The following is a 21,628-nucleotide window of genomic DNA, read 5'->3' as shown; positions in this document are numbered from 1 at the left end:
CTACACGCACCCCCCTCCCCCCGGCCAACTCCTCACTTCATACATACATGCTGCTACAAGGCCATGAAGGTGAGACAGCCACCCCCTGAGAGACTTCACAGACTAATACCCTTCCTGCTCCCCTCCCTTTGGAGCTGATTATGATTTCCTTTGCAAATCAGTTTGGCTATTTGTTTTATTAAACTAATGAGGGATTAAACCAGGAGAGTATGGACCAAAAGTATAATTCAAGGATAAGTATCGCCATCCTCATTTACAGATGGTGTAGTACAGTTCAGTTTAAGTTATATGACCAAGAAGACTGGAATTAGAACCCGAGTTCTCCTGACATCTTTTTCTTACACCGTGTTGTTACTAAGGAGACAGTGCCTAGGTCCTTCCACAGAGACATCTGCTGGTGACATCCAGCTCATGGGGCTCTCAGAGGCCTCAGAGACATTATGGGGAGGAAGCAGGGTCCTACTGCGAGTTCTGTTATATTTTGTGACCAGGAATACCAGCTGAATTTTCAGCGGAAAAGAAATAGAACTACCTCTTCATTAAAGCAGGCTTCAGGCCCCTCAGCTTTGCAACACTTCACCACCACGTCCGTGAAGTCTGTAAGCAATGACTTCAGCGCCTCATCTGTAAGTTCAGGCCTTTGCTTCACCAGATTGACAAGAGACCTGTGACCCAGAGATGCCAAATAGAATTAATTAAAACTTCTTCCTTAAGCTCCTCTTCTCCAAAACGCTTGTCACAATATCACATGTCTTGGGGGGCACTTGGTTGGGAAAGTATACAAAGTTAAAATATTCCACTTTGAAGGGGTCTCCCGAAGCTTTCCTGTTCAACTTGTGGGATGGATTTCACGGCAACATTCTTCAGAGAGTTATGTAGTTATAAACAAAAATGATATAAAAAAATGTGAACATATATTAGGTCTTCCTCGTGCGTAGTACTGTAGATTATTGTAGATTTCTTTTGGTCTTTCTAGAAAATTCATTTTCAAAACAACCTCTATTTCCTTTTTCTTAGTAGCTGAATGCTGTTTCCACTCCACTTGACATAGACACTACCTAAGTCCCCCCCAAAAAGTCTTATTCTTTAGCATTTATAACATTGCCTGAGAAGACAAAAGTAAAATTCTTGTCCCTTTTAGGCCTCTTATTTTTTCAAACATTAAGCAAGATTCTCAGGGCAAATATCTAGGACATTCCCTCAGGAAAGTCCAGTTCATTATGAACCTGCCTGTGAGCCTTTTTGCTACCTGCCCTAAGTCACCTTTCCAAATCACAGTGTACTAGACAATCCACGCCTAGCGAAAGAAAAGACTGGCTAGGTTTTGACTTACAAGCAACAGCAATAAATAGGCCCCGGTGTTTTTCTGGATTGGATAGACTGGACAATTTGATGGAAGTAACAGGATTAGAACACCAAAATCACATATGCATCACAATATACCTTCTCATTAATTATGTGCCTTCAGGCTGAAGAAAAAGATGAATGGAAGAGAATGTTTATACCTGTCTTTCTTTTTTTGGAGCTCCTCATTATGAGCCTGACATAAGTCTGTGTGAAAGGTAAATAAATCTTGAGGTGTGGATGGAGGCACATATGTTTTGTCAGCTTCCAAGCCCTCAAAGCAGGGCCTTCTGAAGGCAAAGTTGGTTTTACAACAGTGGTCCACATCTGGGTTGATGTTCCGATTTTCATTTATTCCACACAACTCTCCAAGAACTAAATCCATCTGTCCCAATGAAAGTTGGAATTCAGATATGACTTTAAAACTTGAATAGAGTTTTTGAAATATGGTTAGAGAAACAGATTGTTCTAAGATGACTGTTAACCGTACTCAGAAAAACCCATGCACTTGTAAACATGATACTACTTGTAAAGCAAAGTAGAAGCTTGCATTATAACAAAATTTCAAGCCATTGCGATTCAAATGCCTATAGGTTAATTTCTTGTTAGCATATATACAAATCTGTAATTGTGAGCAGAGAGCTGCAAAACAGCCAACTGAAAGTGGCAGCCAAACACTGTGGCCCTCTGATTTATTCCCTTCCTGGGGTGTCCTCCAGGATAATCTCCACCCCAGTCCTAAAAAGATACATCCAAGTTGTGATTGGGCAGGAAGTATCAATTCTCTCACTGACCTGGTGGGGCAAGATTGAATTTGTAACTTTACTTGAAATTACAAAGTTTCTTATATCATTCTGAAACAATATCCTTATTCCTGCCATTTGCCCTAACAATTTACAAATAACAAATTAGTAATAAGAAATAAGAGGGGAGCCTGGGTGGCTCAGTCGGTTGAGCGTCCCACTCTTGATTTCGGCTCAGGTCATGACCTCAGGCTCATAAGATAAAGCCCTGCATCAGGTTCCATGCTCAGTCTGCTTCTCCCTCTCCTTTTGCTCCTCCTCCAGCTCTCTCTCTCTCTCTCTCTCTCGCTCTCAAAAAAAAAAAAAAAAAAAGTAAGAAAGATGATTTGGAAAACACCAAGAAAATATTTAAGACATTCTCTTTTGCTTCTTAGGATTGTGATGCAGTGAGCCCCCCCAGAAACTTTGACATTCCTTAACAATGTTGAAAACAATGAAGAAAGGCATATAACTGCCTTATTGCTGTAGATCAATGAGTACAGCAGATGTCTTTTTTTTTTTTTTTTTTAGGACTAGTTAGGTACGTGGGCCATGCTCACCAAATTATCAACGCAGGCAAACTCTTCACTCAGTGTGCAACAGGTGGCCAAAGCTGTCACCATTTCCTTGCCAAGAAAGGTCAGTTCTTCAGTGGAGAGCTGGGGGGCTATCTTTGTGAGTTTGATAAGGTAGCTGAAAGAACATTTGTCTGTTTGGTTCTAAACAAAAACAGATACCCATTTGCCCTTGTCTAACTGCTTGAAACCCTAACTCTTCAAGGCTAGGGACAACCAAGGTAAGGACAACGTGAACCTCGCCTTTCTCATAAAATGGTAGAGAACTGTCTCTTCACTCCCTATTTTTCCCACACCCTGCCTCCTAGATTCTGCATTTTTGGCCTCCTCCTAATTTCATGGTAATCTCAGAAATTCTCAGATTTGCTCAGCCTGTCTTACCTGGGGGTATAGGAACTCCCCGGCAGCAAATACTTTGGCTAGTATGTAAAATCCTGCTTGAAATCCCTTGCAGTTAATAAATATTTTAAAGGGAGAATTTAATTAATAGATACATGTTGGAAAAGGATAATCTGAGATGAAGAGAACTAGTATCTTTAATGGGCTGAGTTTGAGTTCTCAGCCAATAGCCAGGTTGCAGAAACAGTGAAATCATATTTTTTAAACTGTGGTCTGATTTAAAGACGTTTGGTTTAAACACACACTATATTACCCTGGTAATTAATTAAGAAAATTCAGAATAAACTGTGTATTATTCATGAATGTTCGCAAGAGCACTAAAAAATAAATATTAAAGTATTAAATCCAAAATTATTTCTATAAACTCGGTAAGAGTGGTTCAAAATCTGGGCAAACTATCTTTTCCTTGGGAAATTGCAACAACCTGAAGTTTGCTCTATCCCCTGCCTTCTCAAAGGCAGAATCCAGAGATTCTGGCTTCGGATTGACAAAAGCAAGTCCAAGTGAAAACTAAAGCATTAGAGAATCAATTTTCTGGAATCCTGTATTTCTTTCATTTCTAGCCTCATTCCTGGTAAAGGCTTAATACGACAGCTTAATGCACATTCTTGACTTTTGTGTTTTTATTCTTTCCCAGTTTATGGATTTGCCATAACTGAAAGACTGAGCTGAATTTTTGACACTATGTGGCACTCTTTATCTTACTTATCCCGGTCACAAGTGTTAACCAACTTGTGCAAGCAACTTACTAGTATTTCAAGTCATCTTTCCCCAAATTCTGGAAATGTTCACATTCTTGTTGTACTATCTTGAGGCTTTTCTCAGTTGTTTCATTGAATTTGTATTCCTAAAAATAAGAACAATCATATTTATGAACATTTTATCTAAAATTTAATCATAAGCTTCATGTCAACTTGTCAAGTAGCTTTTATTTGTATAGTATTTTGAAACTATCATTACCATATATTTCTCACTAAGTTGAGAGTAGTTTTCTTTAGATGAGTGTGTGAGAATTTAAATCTTTTCAGCTATAAATATAGAGATGGCTTTTACTAAAATTTGAAAGTCCAAATTTTTCATTATCATCCCGTACATTTTTTAGAGCTTTCCAGCTTACAAAGAATAATTCAAATCTTATGTTGACAATGATCATATTTGCTTATCACTTTCATGAGGCCAGAGTAGTCTTTCATTTTTACATAAAGGAAATCAGTCTTATGAAGTCAAATGACTTGCTAGAATGACCCCGCTAGTCAGTATTGCTACAGTACCTTTTTAATCATATTTATTTTTATTTTATGTCTTATTTTTCATCATTTAGAATTGGAACTTAAAACGTCCAACAAGTGTCTTCAAATATTTGACAAACTCTATCTCCTCAGCATAAAATTGGATAGCTATCTACTGAGTGGTCATCAGAGATAAAACTACACACCAGTGAATGGATGTGCGGGGCATACTGTGCCTCCATATGAAGAAAGAATTTTCTAGCACTATGATTCATTTAAGGGTCAGGAACAGAGTGTGGCAGAATTAGACTGAAAGTCAAATCCTCTGACTTCATTGCTCAAATATGAATGGGTATAAACTGGCTTTTATGGTAAGTGGAAGCAATTTTTTAGATAAAGCCAAAGCAACACATATCAAATGAATGAGAAACAAATCAGAAATGCCAAATAATTAATTTCCCTACTACATAAGGAATGCATGGACACTAAAACACTCTAATTTCAAGAGGAAAATGGATAATGGGCATAAACAACTTATTCACAAGAAATTTATAATTACAATAGCTAAACTCATATGGGAAAAGCCTAACTTCACCTAAAAATCAAATAAATGCTTAAAACACAGTCGCTATTTTTTACATATAAATCTGGTAGTTAATTTCCATGCACAATGATGGCAAAGGCAGGGGTGAAGCGAGTATTTTCAAACACTGTTGTAGGACTGTATGCTGATAAAACTTTCTAGAAAGTAACTTGGGCATTTTGTATCAAGTGTTGTGTTTTTTTTTTTAAGTCTATATACTTTGACCTAATAATTTCTCTTCAGATAATATATCTTAGGAAAATAGTCATAAATATTAATAGAGATGAATGAAATGAGATACTCACTTCAGGGTTGCTTATAAAATTTAAAACCTAACTAAATGTTCACAATGTCCAACACATAGTAGAACAGTTAAATAAATCACGATGATGAGATCCCATCATTTAAAATAAAGTGTTTTGAAGTCTGTTTAATGACATAAAAAGTTTTCTATGATAGTAACTAAAAAATAGACCCAGGGGTGCCCTGGGTGGCTCAGTCAGTTAAGCAGCTGGCTCTGAATTTCAGCTCAAGTCCTCGGATCAAGTCCCACGTCAAGCTCCCAGCTCAGTGGGGAGTCTGCTTGAGGATTCTTTCTCTCCTTCTCCCTCTGCTCTCTGTCTCTCTCTCTCTCTCAAATAAATAAATAAAATCTTTTAAAAAATATATCAAAAAATTTCTTAAGAAAGTATTATTCCAATCTTATTTTTAAACACTCATATATGCACATCTGCATAGAAAAGATGAAAGAAAATGTTAATTATAGCTATTTCTCAGTGATAGTATCAAGCTTTCATTTTTATCTTTATAACTTTTGGTACTTTCCTAATCATCTTTGATAATCATTTATTACTTTCACAATCATAAAAAATCCTATACAGCTCAATAAAATGCAGAATACATAAATAAAGATCTAAATGTAAAATATTGAATGGGAAGATTTTTTTTTTGCATCAACACACAGAATTAGTAGCTCAAAACATTGTACAGAAACCTAACATAGTATCAGTCTTCCCAATGATTAGCCCACACCGAATTTAAGTACACTCAGATGGGTCAATCACATTTCCTACTCCCTAGACTAGAGTAAAACTTTGATGTCAGCTATGAAAGGTTTGTTGTTAGGCTTTGTTTGGGCCAGTTCTCTGAGCCCGGAACACTGGAACCTACTGCATGGCGGTAACAGTCTGGAGGGTTCTCTGCGTGGCAACACTCTTTCAGAAGATCTTCATACACTCCAGCAATTCTTAAAAGCTCCGGTATAGACAGTTCCGGATGTCTCCTTGAGTGTTCATACAGAAACCTGTGATGTGTAAAATGTTTCATACATTAGACTTTAGAGAAAGAACAAAATATCAAATCCTGCTATCTCTTAAGCTAGTCAGATCTTGTAACACTGACTCTGCTTTCAGATGCTAACTTCCTCCTCCAGTTTTGCTCAGGGAGTGATTTCAGAGGATATTTTGACTACAGGACATCATTTTACAAAGGTTCTCTTCTGTAGTATGTTTTAAACCAACAGTGCTTTTACTTGAGAGGATAGAATGATTAGTAATTCCGAGTTAATTATTAGGATGATTTGATGCGTAAAACATCAGAAATAGTATATCATGCCACCAATACTTTAGAAAATACATAGTGAGTCTAATTCTGTTGGAAACGCCATTCAAACCTCCAACTGGAGATGGTGGAAATATGGCTTGCTCCCCACTCCAGGGCCATCTTGGTGAGAGACTGGGAAGCCCATGACGTCATCCCATCACTTGTCAAATATGGGAGTCCCCACCCCTGGAGCTCTAAGTCATTGGCAGTGGTTTCTATGGCCTCGGTGAGAGGCTCCAAGGGCAGGCGGAGTGATATGGGGAGAAATGCGAAAGTGAGAGGGAAGAGGCTAACACTTATTAAGCCCTTAGTAGGTGCTAGCACTGGATCAAGCTCTGGGCATAAGAGATAAATGCTTCCTAGCCTCTGGAAACACTTTTCTCGTTTAACTTCACTTAGTCCTCAAGATCAGTACTACTCTACAGCTGAAGAAAGGAAGTCTCAGACCAGGGAAGCACCTTGCTATATTAATGGAAGTGTAACATGAGAACCCTGGTCTGGTAGGATGCCTAATTCATTCTTTTCTAAACCAAGTTGACTCTCTTTGCAGGAGAGTAGTGTCTCCTCTAAGCACCCAGCTGTGCTCTTTACAATCGTTTTCATAATAAAATCTTATTGAGGCACCTGGGTGGCTCAGTCAGTTGAGTGTCTGCCTTCGGCTCAGGTCGTGATCCCAGTCCTGGGATCGAGCCCCACGTGGGGCTCCCTTCTCAGCTGGGAGACTGTTTCTCCCTCTGCCTCTGCCCCTCCCTCCTCTCATGCTCTCTCTTTCTCTCAAATAAATAAATAAAATCTTTAAAAAAAAATCTTATCGGGGCGCCTGTGTGGCTCAGTTGGTTAAGTGACTGCCTTCGGCTCAGGTCATGATCATGGAGTCCCGGGATCGAGTCCCGCATCGGGCTCCCTGCTCAGCGGGGAGCGGGCTTCTCCCTCTGACTCTCCCCCCTCTCATGCTCTCTCTCTCTATCTCATTTTCTCTCTCAAATAAATAATAAAGTCTTTTAAAAAAAATCTTATCTATCCATTCAAAATAAGTTAAAGTGGCCTTCTATGTTTGGCGGGAGCAACACCTCACAAAAGTTTCTCAATTCCAGGGAACTCTGCATCCCTTTTTGGTTCGAAGTCTTTGATTCTTGGGGTTTTTTTTTTGACATTGTCTCTCCTGCTTCTCCACCTGCCTTCTCAAGCCTATTTGTGGGATATATTCCCAGACCCTAATGCAACTGCATTTACCCTTCAGAGAATCAAGGGCTCTTCTTAATATCTGATGTAAGCCATGGACCTTTCTACAGGAATAAAATCACACCAAAAAAAAAAAAAACCACATCCCACCAAAAGGCTGCAAACAAAAATTCCTAGAAGCCTACCCTAGCCTGGAAGATCTATTGAGATCTTGTGTCAAATGTTTACACCTGGAAAGACCGAACCTTAAAACTCCGTTTCTGACTCAGCATGCTCAGTGTTGCTCTGTGGTTTCTCCTCAAACACTATGTTGTAACATGATGATGATGATGATGATGATAAAAAAATTGCTTCCATTTGACGAGCACATGTGTCAGGTAGAAGTGAAGCACACTACCTCTAACATTTTGTTCAGTTTAATTTGAGTTAATACCCACAACTCATAAGAAGCAATAAAACACAGTGGTTTGGTTCTAAGAGCAAGAGTCTGGTGCCTGACAGCTCTCATCTGAATCCTGGCTCCACCACATATCATCTGTGTGACTTGGGAACAAGTTACTTAACTTCTGTGCTTCCGTCTCCTAACCTTAGAGGGTTGTTTTGAAAACTAAATTGGTTAGTAGATGAGAAGCACTTAACATTTGGTAAGTTTTCACTAATCTCTCTGTCTTCCAGAGCTCCGGGTTCACATACAAAATTGTCTCATGATACTTGAGACCACATGGATGGACCTGGCGCGTATTAGGCCAAATGAAATAAGTTACACTGAGAAAGACAAATACCATACGATTCCACTCATAAGTGGAATCTTAAAAAAAAAAAAAAAAGACTACAAACAAATGAATAAACAAAAAGCAGAATTAGACCTATAAATACACAGAACAAACTGATGGCTGCTGGAGTGGGGGGATGGGCAAAATGGGTGAAGGGGAGTGGGAAATACAGGCTTCCAGTTCTGGAATGAATAAGTCACGAGAATAAAAGGCACAGCATAGGGAATATAGTGAATGGTATTGTAGTAGTGACATATGGGATCAAATGGCAGCTACGCTTGGTGATGAGCCTAGTATAATGTATAAACTTGTCAAATCATTATGTTTTGCACCTGAAACTAATGTAACATTGTGTGTCAACTATACTCAAATAAAAAAACAAACAAACAACTATCTCATGACCTTTCCAATTGTTACTTCATGTGTACCTCAAAGTCAGTGTGGTCAGATCCAAACATATTCTCTTTCCCACAAAACCTTCAACCCATACTTCCCGTCTCATTGAATCTGAAAACTACTTACCCAACCACCTAAGCCCCAAAGTGGGATTCATTCCAGATGAAGTTTCTAAAAAACAAAAGTGATTTTGTCCTTCCTTATTCTTCAGTGAAAGCCCTTCAGTGGCATCTCGTTACTTAGCACGTCTGCATGATCTGACCGCATATACTTCGCACTACCGTCTCTCACTGCGAATACCCTACACAAAGCCACAAACACACCAGGGGGTTTTATACTTCCATCCGTGATCTACCTCTTCTGTCTAGATTACCAAAATGTCTTTAACTACCTCTTCCCTGTCAAGCCTTTCCAAGTTTCCCAAGTACAGTTGACCACTTCCTCCTCTGTCTCTACATTATGGATTCCATAGTGCTATCAGAAATAAAAGAACATGCTGTGCATTCATTTATTGAGAAGTCTGTCTCTTGCCCCGTGGCACTCGCTGTTGATGAAAGCTTACTGCGGGTAAAAGCTCTGCTGTGCATTCATTTATCGGTAAGTCTGTCTCTTGCCCCGTGGCATTCCCTGCTGATGAAAGCTTACTGCGGATAAAAGCTCTGCTGTGCATTCATTTATTGATAAGTCTGTCTCTTGCCCCGTGGCATTCTCTGCTGATCAAAGCTTACTGTGGGTAAGAGCTCTGTCTAACCTCTCATAGTGCCTGGATTGTGTTTCATTACCAATAAACTTGGAATGAATGGATATTCTTATATGAATTTTATGTATGATGATGTGAAACACAGAGAGGTTAACTTGTTCTAGTGACCCAGCCGGGACTCCAATCTAGTCCCTTTGGCTCCAAGTCCACTAGATTCCCTTGAACAGCTGTGGGGCGGCAGCGCATGGCAATCCAGCCCACAACTTCCTAGGCCAGACCTCCTCCTGTCCAATCCTCACTCGGCCAGCTTTTAGCTGTGAACCTTCAACAAGTGATTTAGCTGCTCTGTACCTCCATTTACTGATCTGAAACAGTGGGGGGAATCATGCTGGTTCACGACTGTTGTGAGAATTAAAACAGATCATCTACACCAAGTATTGGGTCCACTGTCTGGCACGTATCAAGTACTCAATAACTGTTAGCCATCCCCAGAGTCACACGGTTGCATCTTCTTAAAATCAGGTGAAAACACCATGATCGGTAGCCATGATTTTTTTAAATTATGTGATACCCAATGATTTAAATGGTTCCCATTCCTTCCACCCAAATTAGCCAAAATAGGTCAAATCATAAGTTTCTGTTTGCCTTATAAATTTCAGTATAGACTTATGTTACTCAGCCATGAAGATCGTTTGATTAGCATCTCGTTCTTCACACACATTTTCTCTCTCAGTAAATTTCACGTCTCTTAGAGCTAAGTCCTTTGGTCTGTCATCTTTATTCGAGGAAATGATGCACTCGCCACGCTCTGGCATTTTCTTTTCACAGCACTCCTTGATTTTGCTGGAGATGGAATCTTGTTTGGAACAAATATGGCTCATAACCTTGCTCTGTAGGACAGAAGAATGAAAATTACTTTATTTTCATCATTTCTTCAGGACTGGGTTTTCCTTCATAATGAAATGGTTGTGTATACACAACCAACCATGTTCCTCACATCTGGAATTGCTTCATCAGATAATTTGATCACAATATTTAAATTTTGTCTTAATGTAATACACATGAAGTTTTCACATGAAGGCAAGTTTTGTTTCTGATTTCAAATGCTAAAATTATGAAAATTTTGAAATTATTATAAAACCCACATTTCCATAACCAAACAATAAAAAAATAGTGAGTGATATTGCTTTTAATTGGAGACCGATTAAGGACAAAATAATTCTTGGGGACATCTGTTGTCCACTGCTTGAAATAAAATGTATATATCTTCATATTCTAAAAATCAAGTTAATTAACATACAGTTTTGCTGTGAATTTTAGAAAGTAAAACTGATTAAAAGTCACTAAAAAAGCCCCATTTCAACTAAGAAGGCAAGATTTTTTTTCTTTTTGTCTAAAGATTTGTTTATTTATTTAACAGAGACAGAGAGGGAGAGAGACAGCAGGAGGAGGGGCAGAGGGAGAGGGAGACAAGCAGGCTCCCTGCTGAGTGGGGAGCCTGGAGCAGGGCTCGATCCCAGGACCCTGAGATTGTGACCTGAGCCAAAATCAAGAGTTGGACACTTAACTGACTGAGCCACCCAAGCGCCCCAGAAGGTGAGATATTTTTAATGAAATTGTGTTACTTTTGTGTGCATTAACAACTTAAAGTAAGTCAATAATATATTTACCAGTATATGCCCTTAGAAAATCACTTTAAAGAATAACATGAGAGTTATTTTAAATTAACATCTCCACTTATTTGACAAGACTGCTCCTAAATAGCTGGAGGAAACTCAGAGAAAGCAGTTCTTAAAGATATAATGGTAAAAATCATTCTCTGAGCTTTACTATTTAATTTCTAATATCTCTAAAAGAAGATGTGCAATATTAAAGAAAACGTCAATATGCCTTAAATGATTCTAAATTCCTGAAGTTTTATGTCATGGACATTTAGCTGTGTAAAATAGAATCTGTTGAGTAATCTAATAACAATCCCATGTGTAAAAAAGCCCAAAGTTTTATTTGAGCTTATTTGTTAACATTTTATTTTTTTATTTTATGTTATTATTTAACAATTCATTAACATTATTTTTTAAGATGTATTTATTTGAGAGAGAGCAGGGGAGGAGGGACAGAGGAAGAGGGAAAGAGAATCTTCACGCTGACTCCCTGCTGAGCTCGGAGCCTGATGCGGAGCTCGATCCCAGGACCCTGAGATCATGACCTGAGCCAGAACCAAGAGTCAGCGGCTTAACTGACTGAGCCACCCAGGCGCCCCTTATTAGCATTCTTATTTCATGTGGTAAATAAAGTAGTCACATAGGAGGCAACTTCAGAATAAAAAAAATGGCTGCCCCAAATCACTATTTTTACTTGGTTTTAGAGAATATTTACCCTGTCACGGATGCACTGCACAGCATCCCCTTCACAGCATCCATCATACTTGGAAGAAACATCTTTTAGGAGGGAGGTAAGTTCCTTAAATTCAATCTTGGGAAATTTCTGACTAAGTATAGCAACATTTCTGGAAAAAGAATTGATAAGCCACTAAAACAACTTGAACAGCAAGTAAGACAAGGGGGACTTCTTTGCTGATAAAGTATAAATAGCTGCAATAAGAATTGGAACCCTTGTTTTATTCACAGATATCTTTACCAAATAGCTGTTTATATGGGGCACAGCCTACAGGATCACTCAGCAGCTCTTAGGTTGATATGTTGAATCCTGGACCAGGAGCAGGATAAAAAGGCCTGAGATATATGCTTGCTTCCATAATTTTTTATGGCAAAACACATTTTGTCAGGACCACAGCCTCCTGCTTTGAGCCCATGCAGGGATAGATAATCCATCCCAGAACTCCTTCCTGCTGATCTAGTTCAAATCTCGGAATTTTTCTCAAGACATTGCAATAGCACCATTACTAATTAGTCAGGATGAGCACTAGAGATAAAAATTATCCTTATAAAGCTGTCTCCTAGTCATTAAAGTCAAAGACGGATGGATCCATCCCATCTAAAGCACTTGGAGGTTTTAAAACCCTGGTTGGGAACTTCCAGACCAATTCAGATTCCCAGCTAACCAAAGAATATCTCAGAAGTAACCATCTTTCTCTCTAGGGTCTCCCCACTTCCCAGGTCTTCTCTCATTCTGACCTAATGTCCTGGTTCTGAGCTATCCATGTGGACTGAGAACCACCTCAACACCCCTGGAGAAGAATAAAAATAAAAAGTCATCAACAATTTAATAAAAATGGGACACAGAGGAGAAAATATAAGCAAAGACAAGATTCATATTAAAACTCACATCGATTCTAAGACTTGCAGTCCAAACTTCATAAGTGCCCCACAGACATTTTTTTGAAAAGAAGATGATGCTTTTAAATATTGTATGACAGGTTCTGCCTGAAGGAGAAAAAGAAAATTCTATTGAAGCAAGAGCAAAATCCTATTATTCTCTTATTTCTTAACTACATCTCAACCAAATTTTCCAAACTTTGCTCAGAAACAGAAAATCTATGGGATTTTTACCTTAATAAGTTTATATATCAAAAGAAACATGTATTTGTGGCACATTATAAAAGTTAGGCCAGTCTTCCTGATGACTGAATTATGCTTGGTGAGAAGGTGTGTTGTGAGCTTGTCCATCTCTAATGGGATGATTAAATTTTATGGGTAGCCAAAAGAAGGTTTGACCCAGAATAAAAGATAAATGCCATTTTTACCCTAGATATTCACTCACTAAGGCTTTCCTCCAATTTACAAGGAAGACAATGCTAGAAGAAAGACCCTGGAAATAGGCAATTGTCTTTCAAGGGTCTTAAGTAGTAAGAAATTTAGATCAGCAGCAAGTGGACAAAGGTTTGAAAAAAAACATTGAAAGTGGCAAGAAAATGGCTGATAAGTGGTAAACAACCCTTTTCTATAAGTTAACTTTCAGTAAAGATCTGCAGTGTGGGGTGACTACTTATTTTCATGAAATAAATGCAAAACTCACCTTTGTCCGAAAGCAGTTAGCTTTGTCTTGTTCTTCACAACATGTTTTAGTCATCTCCTCAAAACGAGCAGCAACAGTTAGAAGTGTAGGGGGAAAAACAAAGGGGTTCCTTCTGGAAACTTCATATATATAACTATAAAAGAAAAAAAGAGGAAAGGAGGGAAAGGGGTTAAAAGCAGGAAAGAAATTTTTTAAAAATGGTAGACAAGGGATGGGAAGAAAGGGGAAGGGAAAGGAAAGAGAGAAAAAGACAAGATCAGGTTTCAAAACTGAAGTTTCAAGATCAAGTTTCAAAACTTCCATTATGGAAGCCTTCAATATAAGACAACATTATCCAGTCTCTAATAAAAGTTTTATCGATTAAGTTGCCAACTCCCAAATCAGAGTGATGATTACAGTTTTCATCCTGAACACTGAACTATGGCTGCTTCCGGATGGTCAGCAGCTCTCCCTTCCACATTCAAAGAACAGCTACCTGTGCACACTCCCTCTGAGATCCAGGGATTTTATTTACTTCTGTTCAAATCCACTTGTAATTTAAGTTTCAATGAGCACACCCCTTTCCAGAAAAAAAAATCTCTGCTTCTGTAATTACTGCACTATTGCAAACAGATTTTTGGTAAACATCCATTGATTTAATGTTTACCCTCAGTAAAAGCTCCACCTTCCTTTTGGGAAAACTAGATTATTCCCTCCAGTAGCAATTTGGCACCATGCACGCACTCTGTTCTAGGGCTTACCAAATTAGAAAAACATGTATCTTTATTGAAAGGATCTTGAAAGTAGATTTCATATCTTATTCATATTTATATCCTCAATGCTGAACACAGAATGTGACCCACAATACATGTTGAATGAATTAATCCATCAATGAAACTAGCTATGTTCCTTTGGAATAGATACTGGACTCAGCCTAAGAATAATTCCTCAATTAGGTAATCCTTCTGCTAAAAGAAAACTTACTTGTTTAGAAAAGATTCTCTGTTATTTTTATAAGTCTGGCATTTCTCTTCAGGATCCAGGGTAGGAAGAGGAGGCAGAAATCCTACATCAGCTTTCTTATTATGGAAGAAACAAAGTTTTCTTTCCAAGTCGACCTTACTGCAGCAGTGTGAAAAATTATGCTTTTGTGGCAGTCCCTCCAGAGCACATATATTTTCCAGTAAAACATCATTCTGGACAACAGAAAAGTAAAAGACATACTTTATTCATTGTAAAGTTTTTCAACCTTCTGAGATGACACAATGAATACAATGAGTGATGAGTGTCACGCTTCGGGAAAGAGATTCCAATTTCCCCAGTATTACCAATAAAGCATTGTTACCCACACCTGTGACAACCATCCCACACTTTGGGAAACTTTTTCTACCCTACCTCGGGACCCTTTAACCTCTTACTCCTTTGCTACTTACATTTCTCTTATATAACAGCTTTTTTCCTTTTCTCTCAAGGTGATGAGGTCAGAGTGTGAATGTGTTGGTAAAGTATTAGCAGTAGTGTTTCGTAATAGTCTTCTAGAAATGCAGATGGTGAGGTGCCTGGATGGCTCAGTCTGTTAAGCATCTGCCTTCAGCTCAGGTCATTATCCCGGGATTATGGAGTCCCAGGATCCAGCCCCATGTTGGGCTGCCTGCTCAGCAGAGAGTCTACTTCTCCCTCTACCTCCTCCTGCTCTCTCTCTCTCTCAAATAAATAAATAAAATCTTTAAAGAAATAGAAATGCAGATGGTGACTCTATTTGGCAGAGGCCCAGAAAAGGGGGTATGACAATAGAGCATTTTTGAGAGAGGCAGCTAAGGAGGTTACCTCTGTACTTCTGTGCACATTGTCCAACTATTGGCTGCCTCCCTGTCTGTATACACATGGCATGGACTGCAATCTCGTAGCCAATTCCTCCTATGCACCGTAATACAGAATTGCATCTCTCCAAGGAAAGTACCTTATCCTAAATTCCAAAGTCAGGCAAAATAAAAAATGAGGGGGCATGGAGCATCTCTTTTTTTATATTTCAAGCCAAAAATTCTCTGTTTAACAAATAAACATTATTTGTTTAAAAATGCAAACAATTTACTTACAGCTAATTTGGAACACATTGGGAGTGTCATGCCACCCAAGCATTTATCTCTATATTCTGTCATGGCTTTTACCAACACTTCTACTTCTTCAAAGGAGACCTCCTGAATATACTGAGAAAATGCGATGATTGTGCTGCAACAGTCCACAGAGAGTACACAATGATCACCTGTAGAATTTCCACTTCTGTCCAACAAAAACTCATAGAAACATTCACTTACTGATTAGTCTCAGGAAATTATCGAAGTGTGAGGGCCATAAATTTTACAATTTCTTGACAATTCAATTGCCTTATCTGAATTTTATGAGTAATACTGTATTTACTTTTTAAATACAGCTTCTATTTAATTGAATTACTTTTGAGAAGCATTAACATTTCTGGAATATATCAGATAAGATCATATAAACACCATCATCATAAAAAATAGTTTAGAGAAACTCACATGTATCCAACATTCTCCTCTATAAATTTCTGGGTGATACTGACATCATCTGAAAAGCAAAGATATATAGGTTATTATGTATCCTGGTATTTTAACATTTTCCCACCAAATAACCATACATGACATCTACATTTACAAAGTATAAAATAGAAAACTCACTGTAGAAAGTAATTTGGCATACTTAACAAGAAGGAGAAAAGTCATATGAACCAAATTTGAGAACTTAATCACAGCTTACTATGTACTCAAGAGATATTCATTAAGTTGAATTGACTTGAATTAGTTTCAAACTGACCAGACTTCAGATTTGCCATTGATGTCTCCCCAGCCACAAATGTCAAATCCAAGCACCATTTTCATGCTAAGTATTTATCATGTATGACTAGGAAAGAAATATGAAGATTAACTGATACGTGATGTATTGCTACTACAGGGCCCAACACGAGATGCCATAGTGTGCCAGTAGTCAGTATAGTTTATAATGCTAGCCAGACACAGATATTTAGATGATATCTGGACTAGTCTAAAATCACTGATTCTCTCCCAAGGAGCATATGTTAATCAGAGCACATTTATATTTGTCCACATAGACTACTTTCATGGAGTCCTTACTTTCGCAAGGTATTGTGCTGGACAATATGAGGCAATCAGTGATAATTAAGACATCTCCCCTGGACCTCAGGTTTCTAAGTACTCTCATAGTGCAAGTGACTTATGAACATGACTATAATCCAATTTAGAATGTACATGACATTCTAAAATAATATAGGTAAGTTTATGATAGGAATGCTTTATGATCCTTGGGTGAGAAACCAGAAAAGGATTATAGCAAGAGTGGCGTATGAGTTGAATCTGAAAAAACATACAAGATTTCAGCTAGCAGAGAAATAAAGAGGCTCATCTCTCTGTGTGGAGGGAATAATGTGAGGGAAATTACAAAAGTAAGAAATCTTGGGATGTATTTGGAGAAAGTCGATTAATCCACTTTCATGAAAGAGTGAGTCATAAAGAAAAATGGAAACTAGGATAGAAAGGACTTGGATCCATATTTTGGGTGTCTTGCATTTAAGCCTAGGAGTTTGGGCTTCAATTAGAAGCTACGAAGAGCCATTGAAAATGTTTATATAGAATAGTAATATGATTATTTCTTTTTTTAATTGAAATATAATTAACAGACAGTGTTATATTAGTTTCAGGTATACAACTTATTGATCTGACAATTCTATATATTACTCAGTGCTCACCACAATAAATATAGTCACTATCAGTTACCCATACAACATTATTACCATATTATTGATTATATTCCTACGCTGTGCTTTTCATCTCCATGACTTATTTATTTATTTTATGACTGGAAGTTTGTACCTCTTAATCCCATGTATTTATTTCACCTATTCCTTCACCCACCTTCCCTTTAGCAACTTTGTTCTCTGTATTTAAGAGTCTGGGTATTTTGTTTGTTTGTTTTGTATTTTAGATTCTACATTAAAGCGAAATCATATGGTATTTGTCTTTCTCAGTCTGACTAATTTCACTTAGCATAATATTCTCAAGGTCCATCCATGTTGTCACAAATGGCAAGAGCTCATTGTTTTTTATGGCTGAGTAATACTCCATTGTATATATATACACCACATCTTCTTTATCCATTCATCTATTAATGGACACTTGGGTTGCTTTTATATTTTGGCTATTGCAAATAATGCTGCAATAAACATAGGGTACATATATCTCTTCAAATTCGTGTTTTCATTTTCTTTGGTTAAATATCCAGTAGTGGCATTACTGGATCATATGGTATTTTTAATTTTTCGAGGAACCTCCATACTGTTTTCCACAGTGGCTGCACCAATTTACATTCCCACCGATAATGTATGAGTGTTCATGTTTCTCCACATCCTCACCAACACTTATTATTTCTTGTCTAATTTATATGCAACCACAAAAGACCCTGAATAGCCAAAGCAATCTTGAGAAAGAAGAACAACTGGACGTGTCACAATCCCAGATTTCAAGATATACTACAAAGCTGTGGTAATCAAAATAGTATGGTACTGGCACAAAAATAGACATATAGATCAATGGAACAGAATCAAAAGCCCAAAAATAAACCCACGTTTATATGGTCACATATAATATGTACAAATAAGACAAGAATATACAATAGGGAAACGACAGTCTCTTCAATAAATGGTGTTGGGATAACTGGACAGCTACATGCAAAAAAATGAAACTGGACCACTTTCTAACACCATACACAAAAATAAACTCAAATGGATTAAAGACCTAAATGTGAAACTATAAATTCCCTAGAAGAAAACATAGGCAGTAATCTCTTTGACATCAGGCTTAGCAACATTTTTCTAGCTGTGTCTCTGAAGGCAAGGGAAGCAAAAGCAAAAATAAACTATTGAGACTATGTCAAAATAAAAAGCTTTACACAGAGAAGTAAACCATCAACAAGATTAGAAGACAACCTACTGAATAGGAGAAGATATTTACAAATGATATATTCAGTAAGGAGCTAATATCCAAAATCTATACAGAGCTTATACAACTCAATACCAAAATACCCCCAAGCAATCCAAGTAAAAAAATGGGCAGAGAATCTGAATAGACATTTTTCCAAAGAAGACATACAAATGGCCCAACAGACATCATTAATCATTAATCATCAGGGAAACACAAATCAAAAGCACGATGAGGTATCACCTAATATGATTATTTCTATATGCTAAGAAATATCAGCCAGGTAGTGGTATATCTAATATGCAGGGAATTAGAAATAGACACAGTGCCTGACAAAGAGAAAGTGACAAGAACTATTTGCCGAATAGATGGGTGGGTGAATGAATGGATGGATAGAAAAAAAGCAAGAGGCCCATTAGGTGACATTTGTAATTGTTCTATTGAGAAATCAGCAAGACATGAATTTTGTTAGGGGTAATGGAAATGTAAAGGAAAGCACAAATGCAAAATATATTGAAGAGACAAAAATCAACAGGATTTTTGAAGAAGTCATTACAAGGGGCAAAGTAGAAGAACTCAAAAATGCCCATTCTTCAAGCCCTGTTACTGGTCTCACTAGACTAAACTAGCAGGCACTGTGGGGAGTATGAAATTAAGTCAGATACAGTCCACATCTCCAAAGCCACTGCAATGCTTATGGAACTTTGTGCAAGTTACTAAAAAGTCCTTCATCCATGCCAGAGGGATTACAAAAAGACACCTCCTCTAAACAAATGAAGTTCAAAATATTCCCCCTTTGGGAAGAAAAAATATATGTCACCCTTTCCCCCCAGGCTGACACTGCCTTGGCCAGATTAATGAGAATGTACAAACCTGAGAATATTTATAAACTGTGCAGTTGGAAGAAGCAGCGTCCTGCGTACCCTAAAGGTGTTTACCACCTAGTTGGGAGATACGTTGAACAACCATAGGTTAAAGAAAAATCCCAACTCACATCTCATGTTTCACTGTTACCATACACTATATACACTTGCAAGAAATACTAGTATTTTTAAATCCAAATTATATATCCCAGCAACACTTTCTATACTGCTATAAAGCTGGTGACCATTTGCTGGGTGTGATAACTACTATCTCTGTCTATAGATTGGGTAACATGACCATGAAAATACAAAATCTGGGAAGGTTAGTTCAAGATATGTGACCAGTATATATATATATTCACTCCCCTCCTCATGGGGGGAGGGGAGTGAAAAATTAAATGGAAATAAAACAAGGTTAAAAAATAAGAAATTATCCCAACCTAGTCATTCCTTAGCTAATATACAAGTAAATTGCTTACCTACATCTTGAGGCTGTGTGGGCAGGGTTAGGGATTCAGGCACAAAGAACAGGAAAATAACAAAACCTGTAAGTTTTAACTGTTTCATTTTTTTTTAGAAATCACATTCACAAAAGAAAGTAATGTAACTGAGGAAGATCAAGTTTTTATATTATTCTTTGACACTATTAGTAAAAAAGTAACCTGTTTAACCTATTTCTCATATACCTCACGTTTGATTTTTATTTGATCACACTGCAGATTTTTTTGTTAATTATTAACTAGGAAAAAAATTATCTCTGTGTTTTACTGGAAAAATCTATTGGGTTAGAAAAAAAGTCCACAGGTTAAGTATGCACAATACCTAATCAAATAGACAACCGAAAAAAAAAAATCTTAAAACATTGCAAATGTTAAAGAAAAAGGGACTAGAATAAATAATTCACCAAAGAGGAAGCACAACTAGAAAGATGCTAAGTTTCATTAGAAATCAAAGGAAGTTAAGTTTTAAAAAGTATAATTTTTTTATACCTGACAGAATTAGAAAAAAGAAAATAATTAAGATGTCCAATTCTGGAAAACATATAGTAAGACAAGTCTCATATAATCAAAGCTTTTGGAAAACCAGTTTATATTAAGGATCAATAATCTTGAAAATATTCATATTATTCGAGCCAATCACTCAAATTCTGGAAATCTACACTAAGAACATGATCCTAAACATGGAAATATTTGGAACTACATGATAAACAGGAAGTCTATTTTTTTAGTTATGCCCAGTAAAAGGGCCTGAAAACAATAGCAACCAAGTAGTAAGGAGCATATTTCGTGCCCACATTTTGGGTTCTAAACACTCTTCTCTACTATAAGGATCCCGAGCTTCTTAGAGAAATGAATAATTCCAGATATGGGACATGAAAAATAGAAGATGAGCTGAGAACATGGTGCCAGAAACTAAGGAAGTGCTCAAAAATTGATGGGGTCATATGCAAAAAAAGTAAAAGCCAATGGGATAATTTGACATCATAAATAATGACAGGAATGCATTATAACCCATTATGTTTTTGAAAAAGAGTTTTTGGATCTATACCCAATCAAAATTAAAACAAAAGTAGGGAAAGGAAAAGCTCTTCTCTACGGAAGAATGCCAACTAATAAATGTAGTTAGAATCAAAGTATCACAGTTCGTAACACCATACTGTACACTAAACTGTGGTATAGTCACTCTGTGGGTTACTATTGGTCTTTATAACTAATGAATATAAAGAATATTAATAACAGCAGAAATATTTGCTACATAATATTTGGAAAAAGAGTAGAATCTAAAATTGTTTACATTATGTGTAGAAAATGGTAATGTGAACACATTACCAAATAGGAACCAAAGGAAACCAAAAGAAAGGGAGAGAGAGAGAGAAACTGGAGAGAGAGAGAGACAGAAAGAGAAGGCAGAGTATGTTACGGGCAATCAAGAGAGAGAAAGATACAACAGTTTCAAATAGCTATCTATACAACTAGGATAAGTCCAAATAGATCAGACATCCAGACATAAAAAGGAAAAACAAGCAAACGTAAAAGTATTAGAAGAAACGCAAGTGAAGTGGGAACATTTTTTCTACCTATGATGCAAAATCCAGAAACAATAATAAGTTCAAATACATAAAAAGAAATTTAAAGACTTTACATGGAAAAATACTGTAGGCAAAGTCAAAAACAGAGGGAAAAAAACAACAAAAGATAGCTGTGATCTATATCATACAAAGAGCTCTGGAAATTTGA

At 37.3% G+C, this 21,628-nt stretch overlaps 1 protein-coding gene across 1 annotated transcript in view; it reads right to left on the bottom strand.

The window, feature by feature from the left end:
- The window catches only part of AFM (afamin), a 36,288-nt gene extending 16,206 nt beyond the window's left edge, over positions 1-20,082 (bottom strand). The window contains exons 1-13 of the mRNA XM_032399619.1: positions 19,871-20,082; positions 16,057-16,105; positions 15,616-15,748; positions 14,504-14,715; positions 13,541-13,673; positions 12,851-12,948; positions 11,942-12,071; positions 10,241-10,455; positions 6,083-6,215; positions 3,850-3,947; positions 2,687-2,819; positions 1,506-1,729; positions 533-665 (exon numbers count right to left, since the gene is read on the bottom strand). Of these exons, the coding sequence (XP_032255510.1) occupies positions 533-665; positions 1,506-1,729; positions 2,687-2,819; positions 3,850-3,947; positions 6,083-6,215; positions 10,241-10,455; positions 11,942-12,071; positions 12,851-12,948; positions 13,541-13,673; positions 14,504-14,715; positions 15,616-15,748; positions 16,057-16,105; positions 19,871-19,958 (1,779 nt within the window). The 5' untranslated portion in view covers positions 19,959-20,082. The remainder of the gene's footprint in view (positions 1-532; positions 666-1,505; positions 1,730-2,686; positions 2,820-3,849; positions 3,948-6,082; positions 6,216-10,240; positions 10,456-11,941; positions 12,072-12,850; positions 12,949-13,540; positions 13,674-14,503; positions 14,716-15,615; positions 15,749-16,056; positions 16,106-19,870) is intronic.
- Between the last annotated feature and the right edge of the window lie 1,546 nt (positions 20,083-21,628).

Source organism: Phoca vitulina, unplaced genomic scaffold, assembly GCF_004348235.1.
Source record: "Phoca vitulina isolate PV1807 unplaced genomic scaffold, GSC_HSeal_1.0 scaffold3, whole genome shotgun sequence".
Taxonomy (NCBI): domain Eukaryota; kingdom Metazoa; phylum Chordata; class Mammalia; order Carnivora; family Phocidae; genus Phoca; species Phoca vitulina.
This window is presented reverse-complemented; position numbering and strand designations above follow the sequence as displayed.